This window comes from Protopterus annectens, chromosome 1.part0, assembly GCF_019279795.1.
Source record: "Protopterus annectens isolate FY-2018-M chromosome 1.part0, PAN1.0, whole genome shotgun sequence".
In the NCBI taxonomy this organism is placed as follows: domain Eukaryota; kingdom Metazoa; phylum Chordata; order Ceratodontiformes; family Protopteridae; genus Protopterus; species Protopterus annectens.
Genome location: NC_056725.1, coordinates 809,414,623 through 809,436,637, shown reverse-complemented (window position 1 = coordinate 809,436,637; position 22,015 = coordinate 809,414,623). Strand labels below are relative to the sequence as shown.

At 36.3% G+C, this 22,015-nt stretch overlaps 1 protein-coding gene across 1 annotated transcript in view; it reads left to right on the top strand.

Annotated features, from left to right (window-relative positions):
- SH3BP1 (SH3 domain binding protein 1) overlaps positions 1-22,015 on the top strand; it is a 1,277,628-nt gene that overhangs the window by 1,138,209 nt on the left and 117,404 nt on the right. The window contains exon 16 of the mRNA XM_044063342.1: positions 8,702-8,849. Coding sequence (XP_043919277.1) covers positions 8,702-8,849 — 148 coding nt within the window. The remainder of the gene's footprint in view (positions 1-8,701; positions 8,850-22,015) is intronic.

Below are 22,015 nucleotides of genomic sequence, written 5' to 3'. Positions count from 1 at the left end.
TTATCTTTGTCTTGTTTACCATCCTCATATAATATCTTTCTATGTCTATTATCATCTTTAATATGTTTATTTGTTCTATCCTTACCATACATCTTATCAAAACTTTCTTGTACATCATCTTGTTGATACCCCCTAGTAATAAATATGGAGGCTACTTTATGTGCTTCTTCCTGTGCTTGTTTACTATTACTACTCAGCCTTTTAATCCTGAGCAGCTCCCCATAAGGAATAGCTGCCAAGGTATGGCTAGGATGACAACTATTACCGAACATTTTCCAATTTATTTGATTACATTTTCTATGTGTACTAGTATGAATTTTCTGTTTTGTTGTCCCTCTTAGTGTTATATTTAAATAATTAACTTCACTACCTATCTGAATGTCATCAAACTTAATACCATATTTATTAACATTCAGATACTCAATAAATTCAGATGACAAACATTCTCCACCTTCACAAACAAAAATTAAATCGTCAATAAATCGATAATATTTCACCACATATTTTCTAAAAAATTCATGTCTATAAATATACGTATTTTCAACTAAACCCATAAATAAGTTTGCATAAACTGGGGCGAAAGCTGCCCCCATTGCGGTTCCAATATTCTGCTTGTATAATGTGCCATTGAATTCAAATATATTATTAGTTAAACAAAACTCTACCAGTTCTAATATATATTGAGTTCTAGGGCTATCACCTAAAAAATACAATATAGCTTCAAGACCAAATTTATGAGAAATGTTGGTGTATAAACTCACTACATCTACCGTTATAAAATACATTCCTCTGGTCCATACTATATCCTTTATTTTACTTAAGAAGTCAAAAGAATCCTTTATGTGTGAAGGTAACTTCAATGCTGCCTGCAATAAAATTTCATGCAATAGACAACTGAGGTTATATGTGAAAAATCCATTAGCCGACACTATAGGGCGACCTGGTGGTTGTACCAAATTTTTATGAATTTTGGGGACACAAAAAAATTTTGCTACTCTACTGTTCTTAAACATAATTTTACGAGTTACATCACTCTCTGTAAAATAATGTAATCTAATACCTTTCTTAACAAAATTTAAAAAGCATTTTCTGCTTGTTTCAAATAAATCTCATCTATTCTACTATAAATATCACTGTTGTTTAAATGTATCATGCACATTTTTAAATAATCCCCAGAATTCATTACCACCAATTTGCCCCCTTTGTCGGATGGTTTGAAAACTATATCTTCATTTCTACTCATACTTTGTAACTTTATCCATTGTTCTTTGGTTAAATTATAGTTTTTTTCTGTACTTTCAAAATCCCTCAGTTCTTTATCTATTATTATATTTAAAGCATTGTTGAAACTCTGTATATTTACAATTTTGCAAGGAGGCATAAACATGCTATTATTTTTTAATTTACTTGTGTCTAATAAACTGTATGCATTAGCTTCCAGATCAGATTCACACGAAAAAAAACTATCATTACTTTCCGAATCTTGTTTCCTCAATGCATTCAGTTATTTCATTATAATTTGTATTAAAAAATACTCTCTTAGATTCATTTTACGAACTAAATTACATATCTCAATTTTTATCTCATGCCTTCTAGGTACACGTCGGTATAAATTTTAAACCTTTATCCAATACCGACTGTTCTATGACATCAAAATTATAACTGGAAAAATTAACAACATAATCCGGTACCATAGTACCATCTACTGTTTTAATATGTCCATCTACCTTTTTTATAACGTCCTTCGCCCGGGTCTCTTTGGCGTTCATATCCTTGCCAGCCTCGCTTCCTGGTGGTTGCGTTTTGTCCATTCGAACCCTTATAGGTTCTCCGAAATGATTCTGGGTTAGCAGCCCCTTGTAAATTCAGAAAATCTTCGTTCTCTCTATCCTCCTCATCTACCAACGACGCACCACTTTCACCGGAAAGGAAGCTTCTATTTTTATACTGGTTGGTAGTGATATTCCCTTTTTGAAAAGTCACGCTCTTTCTCCTAGACTGCTGATTGGTGGAAAAAAAAAGCTTTGTTATGCTCGTAGTCGCGAATATCCCTCTGCAACTTGTGTTTTTTTCGATCCATAAGATCTTTTTCATAACTGGCCAACCTGGTATTCATATTCAGTAAAAAAGTCTCTAATACCAAACTTGATGTAACATTAGCGATCAGTTCGCATACTTGTTTGGTCTCATTTATAAGTTTCTCTCTTTTAATGTTATCTCTTTCAATTAAAATAGTAACCCATTCCAAACTGCAGCGGTGTGCCGCTGCTATCTATCGTTCTTGAAATTTCACTTCAGTCTCTTCAGATAGTTCAAAAGGAGAAGAAGAATTTTTAATGGACCTGAGTCCCCTCGGTGTTATCTCCAGTTCTTGATATCTTTGTAGACTTCCAATGTTATAAAATACTGAAGCCTCTTTAAAAATCAATTTTTCCAGTCTAAAGCACAACTCTTGTGCTGCTGGAATATCAGAAACTTCCGATCTTTTACCCTCCATGGCAAATGGATTTGTTTTGGTCCTTTGACAGGAATCTTCCCATTTCTTCATTATTCCTATTGCTCCAACACCTTGAGCATCCGGTACACAGTTCTTGGTGCCATATACATGGCTTTCATTATTCATACTGGTTATTGGTACATTACTGCGATTTACAGTTTCACCATTTCTGTTGTTAAATTCCATACCCATTTCACGAAAAATACAGGGAAAGGAGCATAGAGATTCACTGGTCATAGTCCAGATACAACTATAGTAGGACACACGAATTATTACAAACCACCAAAAAAATGAGACCAGTGAATAACAGCTCTACTTTCCTGAATAAAATTTATTCCACAATACAAATTTCTCTAGCGCCTCGGCCACAGCCTTTACAGAGTAAAAATTCACCTATTAAAACAAGCTCTTTTTATATCATTATTTAACACTCTGATAAACTCCGGTCCACTAATGATTGGCAGTAGATTTTTATATACCGAGTTGCCGGCTCTGACGCACAACCTTCAACAAAGGTACGCCCATTCACACATGTCTCCACACAGAAGACGGTCTAGCTGAGAATCGAACGGGACAACATCTTATACCTAAAGATTTCATATTGTTATATATAAAGTATATAATAAATTCTGTTTTTTCTCTATTACATAAAATCAGACATTTATGTAATAGAGAAAAAACAGAATTTATTATATACTTTATATATAACAATATGAAATCTTTAGGTACAGACAAAACTTTTGAAACAAATAAAAAAATTGCCTAATGATATAACCCTAAAACATTCTACCATGGAATAACATATTCCTAGTTTTTTGAAAAAGACAAACAAACTACCTCTCAAGCTCTCCATTAGACAAACAAAGCTTAACTCATGCTTCTGATTCATATTAATCTGTGTCATGTTTTTAGTATGCATCATCTTAAAAAGCCCATCATTGGGTTATTATGAATAAGAAAAATTAAATAGGTGTTCAGAATCTTTATTATAAGTTGACCAAACTGAATAAATCTACAGTCATCTTCCCTTGTACCTCACATTATCTCCCTGCTCTACTATAGGGAAGAAATCAGTTGTTATGTTCAAATTTATTAATTTATAGGTCAGATTATGTTAGATTTTTCTATTTTATTTACTTTGTATAAAGTTGTTCCTAGAATCATAAGCTCATAAATTAGTACCAGGCTAATTGTCCTTGTGGGCCATTCTAAGCCCCGCCAATTATCTCATGTGAGAATCAAATCCACACCTTGTACGTGTTAGGTGAACACCTTAACCACTATGCTTACTACCCTTGTAGACCTGTTTATATTCTTAAGTATATACGGTTACTTATTCTAATCTCTTTCTATTTCTGTTTGTATACTATGTCTTGTCCTGTTATTATATTCCTATATTCCTAGGTTTTTTATTTTAGCTATAATCGTAGTGTAGAGTATCATATAATAGAACATATATATTTACCCTTATATATTTGATATTCTTTAATCAAGTACTACTGTTAGAATCAGTCCTATTTTTCCTTAAATGTTATGTATAATAGTATCTGAACAAACATCTGAAAAATGTTGCTTTTAAGATTCAAACTTTTGTTAATAAATCATTCTGAGATATTAAGTTTTATCATCAAAAAGAGACAAAAACAGAGAAGCGCAATCCTAAATTTTTTATCAGAAGTGTCATTCTATAGGCTAGTATATAAACTATCCTTATGGTATACTTCAAGCATTCAGAACTATGTAATAACTGACAGTGGTTTAGACCACAATTTACTGTTTTGCTTATTATCTAACTTGTAGTCTTTGGCATCTTTGTATATGATGCAAAATATTATGATTATTTACTTTCTGACAGGAAGAAGTAACCTGGACAGTCCTTAGAATTTTACAACTCCTGCAGCATCACAAATGTGCTCATGACTCTAAGTTGCTTCAAGTTGGTTTTCATGATAAGGGCTTGAAAATGAATAATCCACCAATTGCAATTCACACAAAAATGCTCACAAATGAATCCAAACCACCTCCACACCACCCATCAATCCCTCAAACCCCTCCAAACCACCAAAAAACCAACAAAAACAGTTCAAAGTATCCCAACCACCAGAAAGCCATTGCACTCAAAGAAATAACATTTAATGATTCAGTAAGCACTATTTGTATGAGATGTTTAATAAAAACCATACTGTCATTTTTTAAAGTAGACATAGCATATAAACTTGCATTATAATAATGACAGTTATGTGTGATCCAGGTTTAACTTGTAAAAGTGTGAGTGTTACTCTAATTATTTGATATCATTCCAGTAGTAACTTTTATATATGTAAAATCTATATTTTTTATTCTTTGTTTATAATATTGTATGTCTTTTCTGGCTGCTACTGCATGTCAAGTATACTATCAGTAGCACACTACTGGACCATTTTAAGAACCCAGAATATAACCTGACATGCCTCTTTGGTGTCATTTGTAGAATTTTGTATTATATTTCATAGTACATTACTCAATTAGGCCACAATATCAGAAAGGGTGCCACCTGTTTCATCATAATAATGATTAACTTTTAATAAGATGAATACTTTAACCTTTTAAACTGTAAGTGAAGACAAGTGGCTTTAATTTCATATATAGGTAAAAGAACCAAACTTACATTTTTTAAAAAGGAACTAGTAACCATTTAAAGTAGGGAAAGAAATGCATTATGTGCCTTGTAAAAAGTAATATGCAGCACCTGTTCATAAGTATTCAAGCACTCATTTGAATTAATAAAAATTCATAACCATGAAATACATTGATTTTCATTTGTCCTTTAGTTTTTACTGTTTTTGTCATTCATTAACCAACCATGTCTTGTTGCATTTCTCTTCAAAGAAGCTGATAGATTCCAGTTTATTTCTTCTGTTTTTTTTTTTTTTTTTTTTTTTTTTTTTTACTATGATGTTATTTTTCTGTATAAAGTCCATTGCATCTTCCAAGGTGTTAAAAATCTTTTTTCCTTCTGGAAGGTGAATCCTTATTTTTGCTGTAAGCAAGATTTGTGCTTTAATATTGTTGTTCATTAAGCTTTTAACAAGTGGCACACATGCTTTTCTCTTGGACATCAGTAATGTAGAACAGTCATTGTCATATTTTATAGTATTTCCTTTCATTTTAACTGGATAAATAGTTATTGCAGCTTTTAAGACTAAATCCTTATCTTGACTTCAGAAAAATCTTATGATCACTGACTTTGGTGAAGGTGCTTTTTTTTTTCTAAAGATGAGCTAGAAAGTGATCTATGTGCCCTTTTGATGCCAAAGGAAAAAGCTTCAGGCAGGTTCAAAGTTTTATGCAGCCAGGTATTAAGTAACTGAATCATACTGTCTCCCTCTTCTTTTTAAGAAATCCGTAAATCCTGATGTTATTCCTTCTAGATTTGTTCTCTAAGTCTTCTATGTTATCCTGAAATAATTTGTTTTGTTTCAGAAGAAATTCAGTGTTATTCTCATTTTCAAGTAATCTTCCATCAAATTCAGACATTGACTGTTTTATACTCGAGATTTCTGATGATTGTTGTTTAAGAGATTCACTCAGTACTTCAACTTGTTTTTTACATTCCTCTTTGAAATTGTCCATTTTGCATTCTAATTTATCCATCTTTACAGATAACTCACTGATGTTACTTCAGTGGTGCACAACATTTTTGTGGAGAGGGCCACTACTCAAATTCTTAATGCATCTGTGGGTCACCTCAAAACATAGTAAGTCATTATGAGTTAAAAATAGGTACAGGTGACTAACATTTTTACTTAAGACAGCACTGCAGTCATGAAATTTCCTGTTTTCTACATCAACTTTGCGTTTAACTTTATTCTGGCTTGCTTGCAGCCATGACTTATTATAAACTCTTGTAGAAAGTTACTACTGTTTACAGACTACAAGTTATAAACAACAAAGAATAGTTACTTCTGCAGCTAAAATTAGAAGGTGTGTGCAGCTGCAGTCAATTAGGTAAGTAAACATGTGCTGGAAGGTTTGCGTTACTGGAATAAGGCATAGCATTTTTTCACTTTTTTTTAATTTATTGGTTACTCTCTGGGGGCCTGATGATGTTGGGTCGAGGGCCAGATTTGGCCCCAGTGCCAGATGTTGTGCACCACTGTGCTAATTACTATAGCTTGTATGTCTTTTTGGATAGTATTGTCCTGTACACTGGGCTTAGAGTGGCTCATTCTGAGACAATTAGTTCTTTCTAGTTTTCTGGAAAGGAAAAAGCAAGTTTAAAAGTTGTTATTTTTGTAGTAAATCTTTCAGCTGATATTCAACTATAAATCCATCAAGTTTTGAAATGTTCTATTTCAGTTTTTTAATAAAAATCCTGTCAGAGATGGTAAAATGAAGCAGTGCTAAAAAATAGTGCTGTTGACTGCTCACATCTTGGCCACACCCATTCTTGTGCAGTGCATTCTGGTTGTGTTTCCACAGTATTCAGGCTTTCACTTTTAATGTTAAAATGTGTTTTAGAATTACTATTTTGTAGTTTTCATGCTGCAGTTATGTTTTTGCAACTTTTTATTGTGTTTCATTTGTGCATGTTACCATATTGTTTTATGTATTTGTGTTCTTTTCAAGGTTACATGAAAATTTTAGTACTTATTAGTTAAATATTTATTGCACCATTTTAAGATTTGCAAGCGATGCCCTAATACATGTCATCTATGCTGTGATTTTTTGGGTGTACTTGTTCTGCAGTTACAAATGAGGGTTCTGTTAAGGGAATTATAGCAGAATCACCTATAAGGAGAAAAAATAAGTAAATAAATAAGAGGCAGTGAAGTACACCACTGGTAGCAGTGGCTTAGTATTTCACAGATAAGGGGAAACACTGGACTGAACATAACTTGAGTTTGTAGTCATAGATATGAGTTAGGATCAGTCCAGTGTTCTCCATTATTGCCCCCCAACCAAGTCAGTTAGCCAGGCAGTATTTCAAACGTCAAATGGAAAATGAGCATCTACCCATTTGGACAACCTCGTTAACAAAATATAGAAATAAATCAAATAAAATAGTTATTATTTGAGACACCCTTACTCCCAACTAAGGTTTTCTGAAACGTAAATGTGGACAAAAACTTAAATCAACAGACACTGACATTGTCTGTTCAACAAATAGCATCAAAATGGCAAAAAGTGAAAATCTGTCCCTACCCCTGATAAAAATGATGGCTATGATGATGACAATGACAAAGATGATACTAAGAACAGATTTTTTTGCAACTAGTCTTAAAGCTGCCTGTTCTACTTCATGGCTATGTGCACACCATGTCATCCTCCCTTTATGCTTTTCATTAGTTTTCACTGGCTCTGATTTGGCTTATCTGCATGAGGTAGATCCACCCTCAATATTTAAAAAGTTATAAACAGTCCAGCTGAAATGTTTCTTCCTCTAGGAACCAAATTCTGGGACCACCAGGATCAGCTCATCGCAAAAATAAATTGATTTTTACCAACTAAATATTGTGGCTTGCAGAGTCAAACCATTAGAGTTTTCTATATCACTAAAAATATTTGTTTGCATTGATGTAGCATCATATGTGTATTTGCTATTCTTCTAGCATCGTAATATTGTTTAATTTCATACTGGTTTTCAGTTAGCATTATTGTTGTCAAGAACATGAAATCCCAAGATATGTTATGTTATGATGTATCCTTGTAGGCAGTGCTTTTTCAGTTAGCAAAGAACTGCAGTATATGTCAAAACACTATTTAATGCAGTTTGCTGCTCCTCATAAAAATTGTTAAGCTTTATGAGAATAAATATGCTCTAAATTCCTGCTAAGTATGCCTAATTTTTCAGAGGTAGATAAGGCAAGAGTTATTTGAAACTGTGGAAGAAAAATTGTGAAAAGTCATAGCCTTCTTTAAGTGTCTATGATATAATTGCTAAGGCACTCCAGGTAACACTGGTGTCCAGAAATTTGCTAAGTCTTGATGTTTAAATTATAAACTGGTATAGCTTTTTATTTAATAGATGTGTTCCTGTTTTCTTTTATTTAGAAAGTGCAACATGTCCATCAGTTAAACACAATCTATGACTTTGTGCTTTACAAGTCATACAGTACAATACAGATATTTATCAAAACATGACATAGCTGTGTTTCCTGTTGACATCTAATTTTCACAGGCTATCAGCAAATCATCACTTAACCAATTTTATTTGATCTGCAGATATTGACTTTAATGTGTCCGGCAAGTTCACACCACCACCAGATGTATGTGACTCAGAAGGAAGTCTTATCAATGGTGATGCTGCTTCTGAAGAAAAAGTACCCCCTGCAGTAACTGTCAACAGGGTACCCTCTTTTGCAAGAGAAGGGTAAGACTAAAGTAGTCACAATCAAGCTGATAGGTAGCACTGATCCAACTAATGGAAAGGTTTCAAATTTGTAAAGTAAAATCCAGAGTCTTGGAGCTATGAAAAAGCATTTCTGAAAAACCACACTGCTTGAGAAATATAATGGTCACTTACCCTTCAGAAATGATTAATTCGGGGCTCCACTTTTATCATACACAGGAGTACATTGTGGCAGAATATTTCTTTAATGATCTGCTGTAGCAGAGCAAATGATGCACAGAGACATACTTGTTTACATATGTCATTTCAAAACGTTTACTCCATCTTGGCTGATCAAAATGGTCATTCCATGCCCCAATAAAAGGTCATTAAAAACAATGAGAAAGTTATACAGTTTGATGTTTTAAGGGAAAGAGTGTGAAAACATAAAACAAAAATGACAAATTCCATTTTGGGCATACCATTATCATAAAGTTACTGATTGTAATTGACGATGTGCAAAGGGAAGTAACACATGGGGGACTCTAGGCAGTGTTAGACTGATGTTGAGGGGAAACCTATAAGGGACATATCCTTAGAAATGACTGACAGAAACAAAAAACTACAATAGAAGCTTGAGGGAATAAGTGTTGTCTCACAAAAGTAACTAATTATATAACCTTCTCAAGCGTTCTGCAAGTCTACAGCAAGGGAGAGTATCTCAAGGTGTTTGCTTTATGAAATTCTTTGAAGAAATGAATATCTTGCCTGCCTTTCTTTCTTTCTTTCTTTCTTGTTTTCTTTCTTTTATGGAACATGAATACCACTTAAGTAGATGACAGCTAGTCTGCAGTGATTATTCAGGGTAAGTAGAGTGCAGGTGTTTACACTAAAAAGATTGAAGGTTTTCTCTATGAGTATTTAAAGGTGTACAAAATTATGCAGGAGGTCATAACCACTTTCTGTAAATGGCCTCCTGAAAGTCAAACAAGCTGAATTAAAACCAGTAAAATGATCAAGATTGAAATACACAACATTGTCAGGAAAAATAATTGAAAGAACAGCTCACACCACTAGGAAAACACTAAACATTTCATGTGAGGGTTAGAGCCTCTACACCATCCAAAATTTTAATAATTTAGTATCACAGCACAGTGGGGGAAATTACATTTTTCACTTCACTTAGATTCGATATGCAATAGCTTCAGCTGTTGTTTTATGATATTCACCAGGTAGAGTATCAGGAACAGTTATAGTAGGCTTTAATATTTGAGGTATTTTTGATAGTATCTGTGGGAGCTGGTTGGAAGGAGAAATGTTACAGGAGTTTATTTGCTTGAGTGGGGACATCAAGAACTGGATCAGTCACCTGGTTGGTTAATGATTGTACAGTCTGTATAAAGTGGTTATTGAACTGATTGATGGGCTATCATTTTGCTAATTCATGTTTGGTGTTGGTTGTGTAGCTTGTACTGGATTTAACAGTTTATTGATGGAGGCCCAGAACAGTTTTGGAATTTTAGTGTATATGTTTTGATTGGTTGAGTAACAGGCATTATTATCTTTGGTGCAATATTGTTTTGTTAGGTTTCTTAGTTGTCTGCGTGCTAGTAAAGTGGGAACTGATTTATTTATTTATTTTTTTTGTCCAGACCTGCCACACTGTGTCTCTTAGCTTTGTGAGATGTTTAGCTGTTTAGTTACTAAGAATAGCCATGGGGCAGGGCTGGCTTTGACTCTTTTTATTCTTGGGGAGGTAGAGTTTTTAGAATATATAGGAAGAGTCTATTGATCTCAGAAACAGCATTATCTATGGTAGTGAGTCATTTGTTACTCACAGTTAAGGAAATAAAGTGTACTGATAAGTTTCTTCATGAAAACTAGCAAGTTTTCTTGCCAGAATGTAAGGATATGTTTTATCATAGGATCATAGGAGGTTACTAGGCTAATGGCCATGAGGCCCTTACAAGCCTAGCCAAGAGTCTATCCCCAAAAAAGAAACCTCAGTCAGCACCTGTCACCCTTGTCATTGAGGGACACAGGTGGAACCCCTGGGACAAATTTGTGGTTTCCCATCCACTCATCAAGGTTGTGCTTGAATGGGTCAGTGAGGTACTCTGCTTGATAAGTATGGGAAGTCTATTCCAGAGATAGGGCAGCCTCTGTGAGACAAACCTATCTGTCCAGCAAGCTTTGTTGATGTTGCATATTAGAGTTAGGCCTTTCGAGTGGGTAATGCGCGAGGAGTTAGACTTATAGATGTGGAGCATCTCTAGTAGGACAGGGTCCGATATTTCCTTGTAGATGAGACACAGATTACCTCTGTGCAATCTATATGATACCAAGTGGAGTGATAGTGATTTGAGCCTGTCTGCATAGGACAGGTGTTGGAGGCCATGGATTCTCTTTGGGAGGTATTTCTGTGGCCTTTCCAGTTGGTGTGGGTGTTTGGAGAGGTACATACCAAATGGGGGGTTATACTAAATTATTGGCCTAATGAGGGAAGAGTACAGAGAAGTAATAACTTCATTTTTTCTGGATGCAATCCTTTTGGAGCTGTCGCCTTGGTACCTTGTGTTGTTGATTGGTAAGTGATCACTTAGGCTGTCTGAAAGAGTTCCATGGGATGATATTTTATATGGAGAGGATGTTGAGATCCAAATGAGCATTGATTGGCTATGGCTTTGTTATATCAAGTTGGTGTGGTTATAAGTTGGTTGAACTTGTACAGATGTGTATTACTCGCTGGGTTTTCAGACTGTATGTTTAGCCAATCTATATTAACATCACCCAGTATTATAGTTTCATGAGAGAATTTTGAGGAAGCCCAGTAGAGATTATTTTCTAGTGTTTTGGGATTGTTACCTGTTGGTAAGTATATAACCATGATTGAAATTGTCTTGTGAGTGTTTAGTAGAATGGTTAGTAGAATTTCTGAGTTACAGATAGTTGGCAGGATGTGTAGGACATGGAAGAAAAGGAAGAAAACAGTGTAGTTATGTAGAAAGTAGTGTAGTTATGTAGAAAATAGTGTAGTTATGTAGAAAGTAGTGTAGTTATGTAGAAAATAGTGTAGTTATGTAGAAAATAGTATAGTTATGTAGAAAGTAGTGCAGTTATGTAGAAAATAGTGTAGTTATGTAGAAAGTAGTGTAGTTATGTAGAAAATAGTGTAGTTATGTAGAAAGTAGTGTAGTTATGTAGAACATAGTGTAGTTATGTAGAAAGTAGTGTAGTTATGTAGAAAGTAGTGTAATTATGTAAAAAATAGTGTAGTTATGTAGAAAGTAGTGTAGTTATGTAGAAAATAGTGTAGTTATGTAGAAAGTGGTGTAGTTATGTATAAAATAGTGTAGTTATGTAGAAAGTATTGTAGTTATGTATAAAATAGTGTAGAAAGTAGTGCAGTTATGTAGAAAATAGTGTAGGTATGTAGAAAATAGTATAGTTATGTAGAAAGTAGTGTAGTTATGCAGAAAATAATGTAGTTATGTAGAAAGTAGTACCGTTATGTAGAAAATAGTGCAGTTATATAGAAAGAAGTGTAGTTATGTAGAAAGTAGTGTAGTTATGTAGAAAATAGTGTAGTTATGTAGAAAGTAGTGTAGTTATGTAGAAAATAGTGCAGTTATATAGAAAAAAGTGTAGTTATGTAGAAAGTAGTGTAGTTATGTAGAAAATAGTGTAGTTATATAGAAAGTAGTGTGTAGTTATGTAGAAAGTAGTGTAGTTACGTAGAAAATAGTGTAGTTATGTAGAAAGTAGTGTAGTTATGTAGAAAGCAGTGTAGTTATGTAGAAATAGTGTAGTTATGTAGAAAATAGTGTAGTTATGTAGAAAGTAGTGTAGTTATGTAGAAAATAGTGTAGTTATGTAGAAAGTAGTGTAGTTATGTAGAAAATAGTGTAGTTATGTAGAAAGTAGTGTAGCTATGTAGAAAATAGTGTAGTTATGTAGAAAGTAGTGTGTAGTTATGTAGAAAGTAGTGTAGTTACGTAGAAAATAGTGTAGTTATGTAGAAAGTAGTGTGTAGTTATGTAGAAAGTAGTGTAGTTACATAGAAAATAGTGTAGTTATGTAGGAAGTAGTGTAGCTATGTAGAAAATAGTGTAGTTATGTAGAAAGCAGTGTAGTTATGTAGAAAATAGTGTAGTTATCTAGAAAGTAGTGTAGTTATGTAGAACATAGTGATACCTCCAGATTTTATTTTGGATCTGTCTAATTTGATGTTATAACCTGGTGGGACAATTTCTTTATGCACTTCAGCAATTTTGTTATAAATGGTTTGTAAGTTGGGATGGTACACATTAAGGCCAGGGTGGGACTGTGCATGAGGTGGTAGCAATAAAGAAGCTACAAGCAACAACCTGCTCATCAGCCTTCAGGAAGTCCAAGGCAGATGGAAAGAGCACTTTGAACAGATTCTGAATGAAAAAAAAAATCCACAAAAGCTGTACTGCCCCAGGCACAGCCTACAATGAAAGAAGAAGAGGAACTAATCATAGAAGAAGAAGAGCACTAAGAAAAATAAAGCCAGGGGAAAGCAGCACCCTCAGATGAGGTCACAGCAGATATGATTAAGATATTGGGTGAGACAGGGGAGAAACAGCTCCTGATGGTACTCATAGCAATATGGAGAGAAAGGCTTAACCCAGATGACTGGAGAATAAGCATACTAGTGACAGTGTACAAGAACAAAGGGGACATTCATAACTGTGGGCAGTACAGAGACATCAAATGCCTGTCACACTCCATGAAAGTTCTGGAGAAGGTAGATGATAAATGAACACACAAAGTAGTAGAAAGTAAGATGGGACATGAGCAGTTTGGATTCAGATCAGGATGCAGCACAAACAACCTAATGCTTGCAGTGAGACAGATAGTTGAGAAGAAGCTGGAGATGAGAAAAGAGTCCAAGTGAGCATTCCTAGACTTGGAGAAATCATATGACAAGGTCTCAAGAAATATGCTTTGGCAGTCCTGAGGTGGTTCGAAGTCCCAGAAATATTGGTTGAATTAGTCCAGACTGTAAACAAGGACCCAATGACTTGAGTAAGAACAGTGTTCAGTCTCACAGAGGGTTCCCAGTGGGAGTGGGTGTGCATCAGGGTTCGTCTCTGAGCCCACTGCTGCTCATGCTGGCAACGGACTACATTAGCAAATAGGTCAGAGTGGGCAGATCAACAGAGTTGCTGTATGCAGACAATGTGGCATTCCAGGCAGGCTCCGGGCAAGAACTTCAGCAAATAATAGGGGAATGGAATGCAAAACTGAAGGAACATGGGATGAAACTGAGTACAGATAAGAAAACTGTAATGTCAGAAAATGGGGAAAACAGAGGAAGCTGAGAACTGAAATAGAATAGAAGATAGTGGAACAGGTTAACAGCTTCAATTATCTGGGAGGGGTGGTTGAGGCGAAAGGAAGTCTGAATGAGGAGGTCAAAGCTATAATTAGAGGGGCTGCAGCCAGCTGGCACAGAGTGTCAAGGGTAGTCTATGACAGAAGAATGCCAAAAAAGCTGAAATGTAAGTTGTACAAAACAGTGGTGCAACCAGTACTACTGTATGGTACAGAAACCTGGGCAGTAAAGGCAGAGCAGTTGAGGAAGCTATAGATGATGGAGATGAAGTGCCTGAGACAGGTGGTAGAATTGGAGATGAAGTGCCTGAGACAGGTGGTAGGATGCACACTGTGGGACAAATGAAGACATGAGGACCTAAGAGCAGAAACCAGAGTAGCTCCATTTGCAGAGAAGGTCAAGTAGAACAGCTTACACTGGTCTGGGGACATGTGTAGAAAAGCAGAAGAGAACCTGATGAAGAAGCTAGAGGAAATGAGGGCATCCACCAATGAGATGGATGGATTGTGTGAGAGGAGATCAGAAACCATCAGGCATGACTGCTGAAGAAGGTAAGACTGTGGCATTGAATTGAGAGAGATGGCAATGGCTGAATCAACACCATGACCTATGAAGAAACTTGGAAAAAGGGGGTTGATGATGATGATGATCTACCACTTCCAACCATTAATACTTCTATCCACTTCTCCAGTGTTCTTACACCACTCAAATGCTTCAAATTCAACTTTAGAAACCTCTGCAATAAACCAAAATCAATTCATGTCTGGATGCTCCTCCAAAGCTTTCATATACACATACTAACTGAAACATGGATGAAGCTAAGCATTTCCAATCAACAAATACTTCCACCAGGCTGAAATATTTTTAGACTTGATCAACTCCCCAATAGAGCAGATGACATTGCAGTTATATTTTGAAATACTTTGCTTTAGCTTATATATTACATGAAACAATCATCTTAGGGGATGTTGTGTAAATTTGACTATCACAGACCACTTCTCCTAACTGGAGCACCTCCTCCTCTTCCTCCTGATGTTGCCTTTACAACTTCACCCAACTAATCAGTGCTGTACTAGGTTCAACAAACTCAGTGGAACAGAAACAGCCCTAGACTGGATCTTAACCTCTAACCCAGAAAACAGCCAAATCTGGACCTCTAATAGACTCTCTTAGTGACCACCCTCCTACATATGTTGTATTCACGTGCAATAAACCCTCCAAACACACCTTAATTGACTTTCTTAGGAATTTATTTTTTTAACAAAGATGCAATTATTAGCACTCAAACTTTACAGCCAGACCATTTTAAAATGTCTCCCTTTAAGAACACCATGTAACACTTCATTGACACCTTTCTAAACATCTTAAACCAACAAACCCCACTCAGGATGAAAAGAGTTAAATATAATCCTGCCCCTCAGCTGACACTCACAAGCAAACCACTGATATGATGGAATGCCTGTCAAGCCAACAAAACTGCAAATCAAATGTCTTATTATCACCTGTAATATATAACAAAAGCCAAAGTCACCTCCACACCACTAATACCACTCTTCTATCTTTTCTTTGCATCATTCACAAGGAAATGACAATTACCTTATGTTTAGTCTTCCTTCACTTATCAAAAGCTTTGGATATGGTCTCTCAACAATGCTCATCCTTTGTTGTCTTTCCCTTAGCCCTAAAACAGTTTAATACCAACCTCACTAATACAGCCCAAAGTGTAAAATGGCAGCAGTCCAACTCCACCTTTTTTCCATACCCATTGAAATCCCTCAAGGTTCAGCAGAAATAACTGGCTCTACCCACAGCTAGGGACAACAGCTGCTCCCCCACCCCCATCAGCTGTAAATACATTCCCCAGTTAACTTTTTCTTTTTAGTTATCAGCAAACCAAGCTAAAGCTCTTGGTGAGAAAAGGTAACCCAGTAGATACACTGGAATTGCCCCCTTGTAAAATAGAGGCAAAAAGGTACTTAAATTGCCACTTTTTGTCTGCTTCAAACTAGGTATCTACCCAGAAAGGACACAGCTGAAATTAGGTCTATAGATTGTTTTTTCCTACTAGATTCTAACAACTCCTATCAATTTGGCTATTTAGACACTTACCCTGCAATCTTTAGCCTGGGGGGGTTCTAGCCTGCTCCGTTCGTTACGCTCACTTCGCTCCCCTCCATGCCCCCTATTCCCACCCACCCCCAGTACCTCTACATTTATTCTTAGCCTTAACCCCACCCCTAATTACCACCAATTAGGCTACACCACTAGTCACTCACTCCCCCCTACATCCAACACAATCATGCTACTACCTAATAAAATAACAATCCTAACCTGCGTAGTTCTAGCTCACATTACATCCTACCAAGGCTCCATAGTCACATGGTCCAACAACTTCCACTGTACTCTGTCAACACCCTCCCTCAAACATTTACACTATAACTACACAACTCCTGCCAACAAAAACATCCTCCCAATACACACACTCCATTACCAAACACCTAACACACTCAAAAAATATCCCTAAGATACCGTAAGCTATTTGCTATGTATATAAAACATATCCTAAACACCCTCTGTAAACTAGCCCTCGCTAGAGACATCCATCCAAACCCTGGTCCTCCCAAATCCAACCCAACCACAAACCCTAGTCCAAGCAACCCCCCCACAGCTCAACTCCTAGCCAACAAGAAAACAACAGACCTACTTATATTGTCCCTAAACATCAGAAGCATATGCAATAAAATCCAAGAACTACATGCCAGCATAAGCATATATTCCCCCGATATTCTCTTCCTAACTGAAAACTGCCTCAAGCCTCACATCAAAAGTGAGGAAATACTTCCACCTGAATACAACATCCTTCGCATAGACAGATTGTCCAAAAAAGGAGGTGGTGTAGCATTAATATTTAAACACCACCTCGATATTCAACTCCTGAACTCATCTTCCCCTCACCACAACAATGAAGAAATCCTTTATGTCAATCTCAAACTAAACCTAAACAAAACAATCAATATCATAGGATGCTATTTCCACCAGGGCAAAATATTACACCCCTAGAAAATCACCTGAGCTGGGGTACTCTATCTCTACCCCAGGAAACCATAATTCTCGCTGACTTTAACATCAACTGGCTATCCTGTAATAACAATCTCCCAACCATTTACCTTAATATCCATGGGTTCACTCAACTCATCCAATCCCGTACCCGAATCAACATAAACCCTAACAATCATACCTTACTTGACTGGATCCTAGTCAACAAAACCCCTCACTCTTATCTAGCAGACTGCTTACCTGACAGTCTTAGTGACCACTCCCCCACTTTCCTAATTCGGCACCACACAAACAGTCTCAAGCCCATTATCCACAAGCAAATACGGAACGAGTCCAACTTCAACCCCAACTCCTTCATCTCCTCCCTGCAAAAAATTAACTGGTCACCACTAAAATACCTCAACCTAGATGAGGCTGTCTACTTCTTCAACAGTACCTTCCTCTCCATCCTAAACACCCATGCTCCTGTAAGAAATGCCAAAGTGAGATCCAGGTGTGCCCCATGGTTAAAAAAGACCACCAGAACCCTAATGAAATCCAGAGATAAGGCCTGGGAGCACTGGTGACTAACAAAGAATAACTCAGATAGGCAATCATTCCTTGAACTGCACAATAAAGCCAAAAAACATATAAAATTAAACAAATCCCTCTACTATAAATCCACCTTAAACTCTACCAACTACAACCCTAAGCAAATCTGGTCCACTATTATCACTATCCTCCACCTAGGGATGGTTGATACCTGCAGCCGTCCATTCCCCCCCTCCAGCAGTATTGCTGAATCCTTCAACAAACACTTCACTGAAACTATAACATCTCTAAACAAACAACACTTCCCTACAACAGCCCCCCAACTCCTAAAACTAAACCCCTCACTCATCTTTTCTTCTTCACCTCAGTACCTACCTCCAACATAAAAAGACTATTGTCAAAACTTAAACCCACCAAACTCGCAGATGACAACCTCCCCTCTGAATACTTGAAAATTGCAGCTGAACTAGCCTACCCAATTTCAATTCTAATCAACCGTTCCATAACAGAAGGCTATGTTCCCTCGATATGAAAAATATCCCACATCATTCCCCTCCACTAAGGCACCCCCTCCACTGACATCTCCAATTACCGCCCCATTGCTATACTCTTCCCCTCACTACAAGATACTTAAAAAATGCATCAACACCCAGGTCTCCAATTACTTTCTAGCTAATAATCTCCTCTCCAAAACCCAACATGGTTTCAGGCCATATCACAGCACTATCTCCACTCTGCTCTCCTTCACCAATACTATACTTCATCACAAAAACAATGGCCTCTTCTCTACTGCTGTATTTCTAGATCTCTCAAAGGCCTTTGACATTGTGTCTCATGAGTTACTACTCTCTACTCTCCCCAACCTCTCCTTCTCACAATCAGCCTGCAAGTGATTCCACAGCTATCTACATTAACCTGGGATGATAACCTATCACCTTGCCTCCCAGTTACTCTCAGAGTTTCCCAAGGGTCTATCCTTGGCCCTCTGCTATTCTTGCTTTTCACTAACAACCTACATACTGCCACCACACAAGCATCACTTATACAGTACACAGATGACTCTACTCTCATCTGCTCTGTCCCCACTCTACCAGAACTACAACAAATCACACAGGAATCATTATCTTCTGTAGAAAGCTGGCTATCCAATGCTCAGCTCCTACTCAACCCAAGTAAGACAAAACTCCTGTTCCAACCTTCCAAAGCCACCCAAAACACCCCCCACTTCAACATTCTCGCCAAAGACAATACCATCATCGCTCCATCAAAATACACAAAATTGCTTGGTGTGGAAATAGACAACAAACCTAGATTTGACACCCACATATCTCTCACAATAAAAAAGTTCACAAGAAACTTGGTGTATTATATCGAAGCCGCCAATTCCTAACCAAGGCGGCTAGAATATCCATAGCCAATTCCCAGCTAATCTCCACCCTACTCTATGCATCCCCCATACTTAGCAACTTTAGACAAACAGACCTACACAAGCTGGATGCTTGTTACAACAAAATTGCTAAATTTGCCACTGGAACCTCCTACCGCAGCCATCATTTTATCTCTCTTAACTTCCTCACTCCTTCACTTTAATCAACTCACCCTCGCTCATAAACTTATTAACCACTCCCTTAACATCCCTTCCCTTAAAACCCTTCTCCAACCCTATCACTCCACTAGGCCCCTAAGATCAAGCAACAAAAATCAACTTACTGTTACCAAACCCAAAAACTCAGCAGGAGAAGCCATATTTGCATGTACCATATCTAAACTTTGGAACAATCTTCCACCTTCTATAACTACTCTACCTTCCAGCAGCTTTTTCAAGACTGTGCTCAAATTCCACTTAGATTTGCACTGTCTTTGCCCTTGTTCTAATCCAGACTAACACCCCCACCCTTACCCCCCTACCAAGACTCTTAACCCAACTATACTACCGCCACTACTAACCTCAGTCAGAATTAGCTAGTTGTCTTTACATACTTTAAAATCTTGTCTGACAACTTTGTTACTAATATTATAAACAACAAGAAACCATCTTAACTTGCAACATTTACTGTATATACTGTTGATAATCAATATCTTGTTATTGTATTAAAGCCAACAACCTGTAATGTTGTTTACTATTGCTCCAACTTTGTATCTCTATTTATCACGTACATGATGTGGAGCTTTCCTCCCCGGGCATCTGCTGAAAAAAGACCTGCATCCAGTCGGAATTTCCTGGTAAACAAATATAAATAAATAAATATTTAGCACCCTACTTTTCAAAACGTTCAGTAATGACCTTTTTTTTGCCAGAACTAACTCAGCCCTTATTCAGTATGCTGGTGATTGAACCTTTATCTGCCAGCCTAAATAATCCATGAGCTTCAGAACATCATCCAGCTCTCCTTCTCCTCCAGCGAAGCTTGGCTCAAACAGTCCAGTGTGCTAAAACCCTGAATAAATAAGCATGCGATTCACTCCATGTCAAACTCCAATGTGATCACTAACAGTGCCGTTCTTTGTATTAACGATGTCACCACTAAATTTAGTTCCCACACAAAACTTCTAGGTGTCATCATTGTTGAAAATCTAGAATTTGGCTTCCATACCCCAATATACAGTCAAGAAAACAAACCAAATATTTGGACTATTGTACAAGGCAAAATTATCCTTAGCAGAGTGAGTTCATGTATGCACATCAACCACCCACTTGTTTCTCACACCCTCATATGCTGACCCCATCTTTACCACAAATTTGCATTCAACTAAGCTTGCAAAACTTGTGCAGTGCTTCAATGAAATAGGTGTGCTACCAGTGTAAATAACTGAAATCACCAATGTACCTACATGAAACAAAACAGTTTGACTGAATACCCAAATTACCTACCATAAGAATTTTCTTCAGTGTTGTCCTCCTTGAAAACTTTGATTCTGCAATAAATTCCTTACCTAAATCACTCCCTCCAGTAACTCACATGGTGACTCCTTTTACTCTAGCTATGTTGCTTAAATCTGCAACTCTATACCTACCTTCATACTCAACAAACCCAGCCTCTTCAAATTCTCAATAAAATCATATATCAAGAATATGTGTATCCATCACCGTAACTCTCAGCACTCCATCTTGTTTTTTTTTTCCCCTAAGTAGTCACTTAGGACCTTGGTGCTTAGATATAACTACTATGACCTTAGCTGATCCCCTCTACGTTCCTCTTACTATAATATAATCTGTACTTATTCTCCCTTAGCCTCATCTTAATACAGCCTCTGTTATGAACTCAACCCCCAAAAAACAAAATACTGCATTTGTTTCCAGAAGGTGATATGCTCTCATACAATGTGATATGGTTTTATGAATGCTTCCAGACTGTGAAACGCTCTACTGCCAAGTATATATCATGTTATTTGCTGATACATGTCCTATAATTGCTATTGTATCATCTATGATGCAATATTCCATTAAGTTCATTACCTTACAAATACACATTATACAATGTTCTATGTATCATGTATATCTCTCTCTCTTTATATATATATATATATAATATATATATATATATATTTATATATATAGATATATATAGATATATATAGATATATATATATATATATATATATATATATATATATATATATATATATATATATATATATACATGTGTGTGTGTGTATGTTCAACTGTATAGTGTATACTTTACATATATATGTTCATCTGTATACTGTATGTACTGACTGACTGTTAATTTTTCACAGCTTTTCTCTCCAGACCTCAGCTGAAAAGGGATTTCCAAACAAGTCAGACTTCCCAGTAAGCAAATGCAAATAAGTTAAAAAATAAAATAATGTTAAAATTCCATCATTTATCAGCTTAAAAATAACCCCACCCCTTAGTACTGACCCCTTTATATTTGCCCATTACTGTAAGAAATATGTGAAAGCTTCACTGCCACATTCATGGAAATGTGAAAACTGATGATGAATCAGCCTTCTAATGAAAGTATGCTGCTAGAATAATTTCTAAAGTGTTACCTGCAACATTGCTGTGGCTAAACCGGATAAATTCCCCTATATAGTAAATCTGATAAAAAGCATAATTCACATACACATGGACAATATGCTACCTCATACATTAGAAATGAAAAGAGAAAAAGTTACCCCAAAATATCACTTTGCTGAAAACTAGCTAAGTTTAGGCATAAACCTGAAAATTAATATAAACAAGTTAGTAACATAAAAATCTCAAATTTAGCCGCATAATTGAAAAATACAGTTG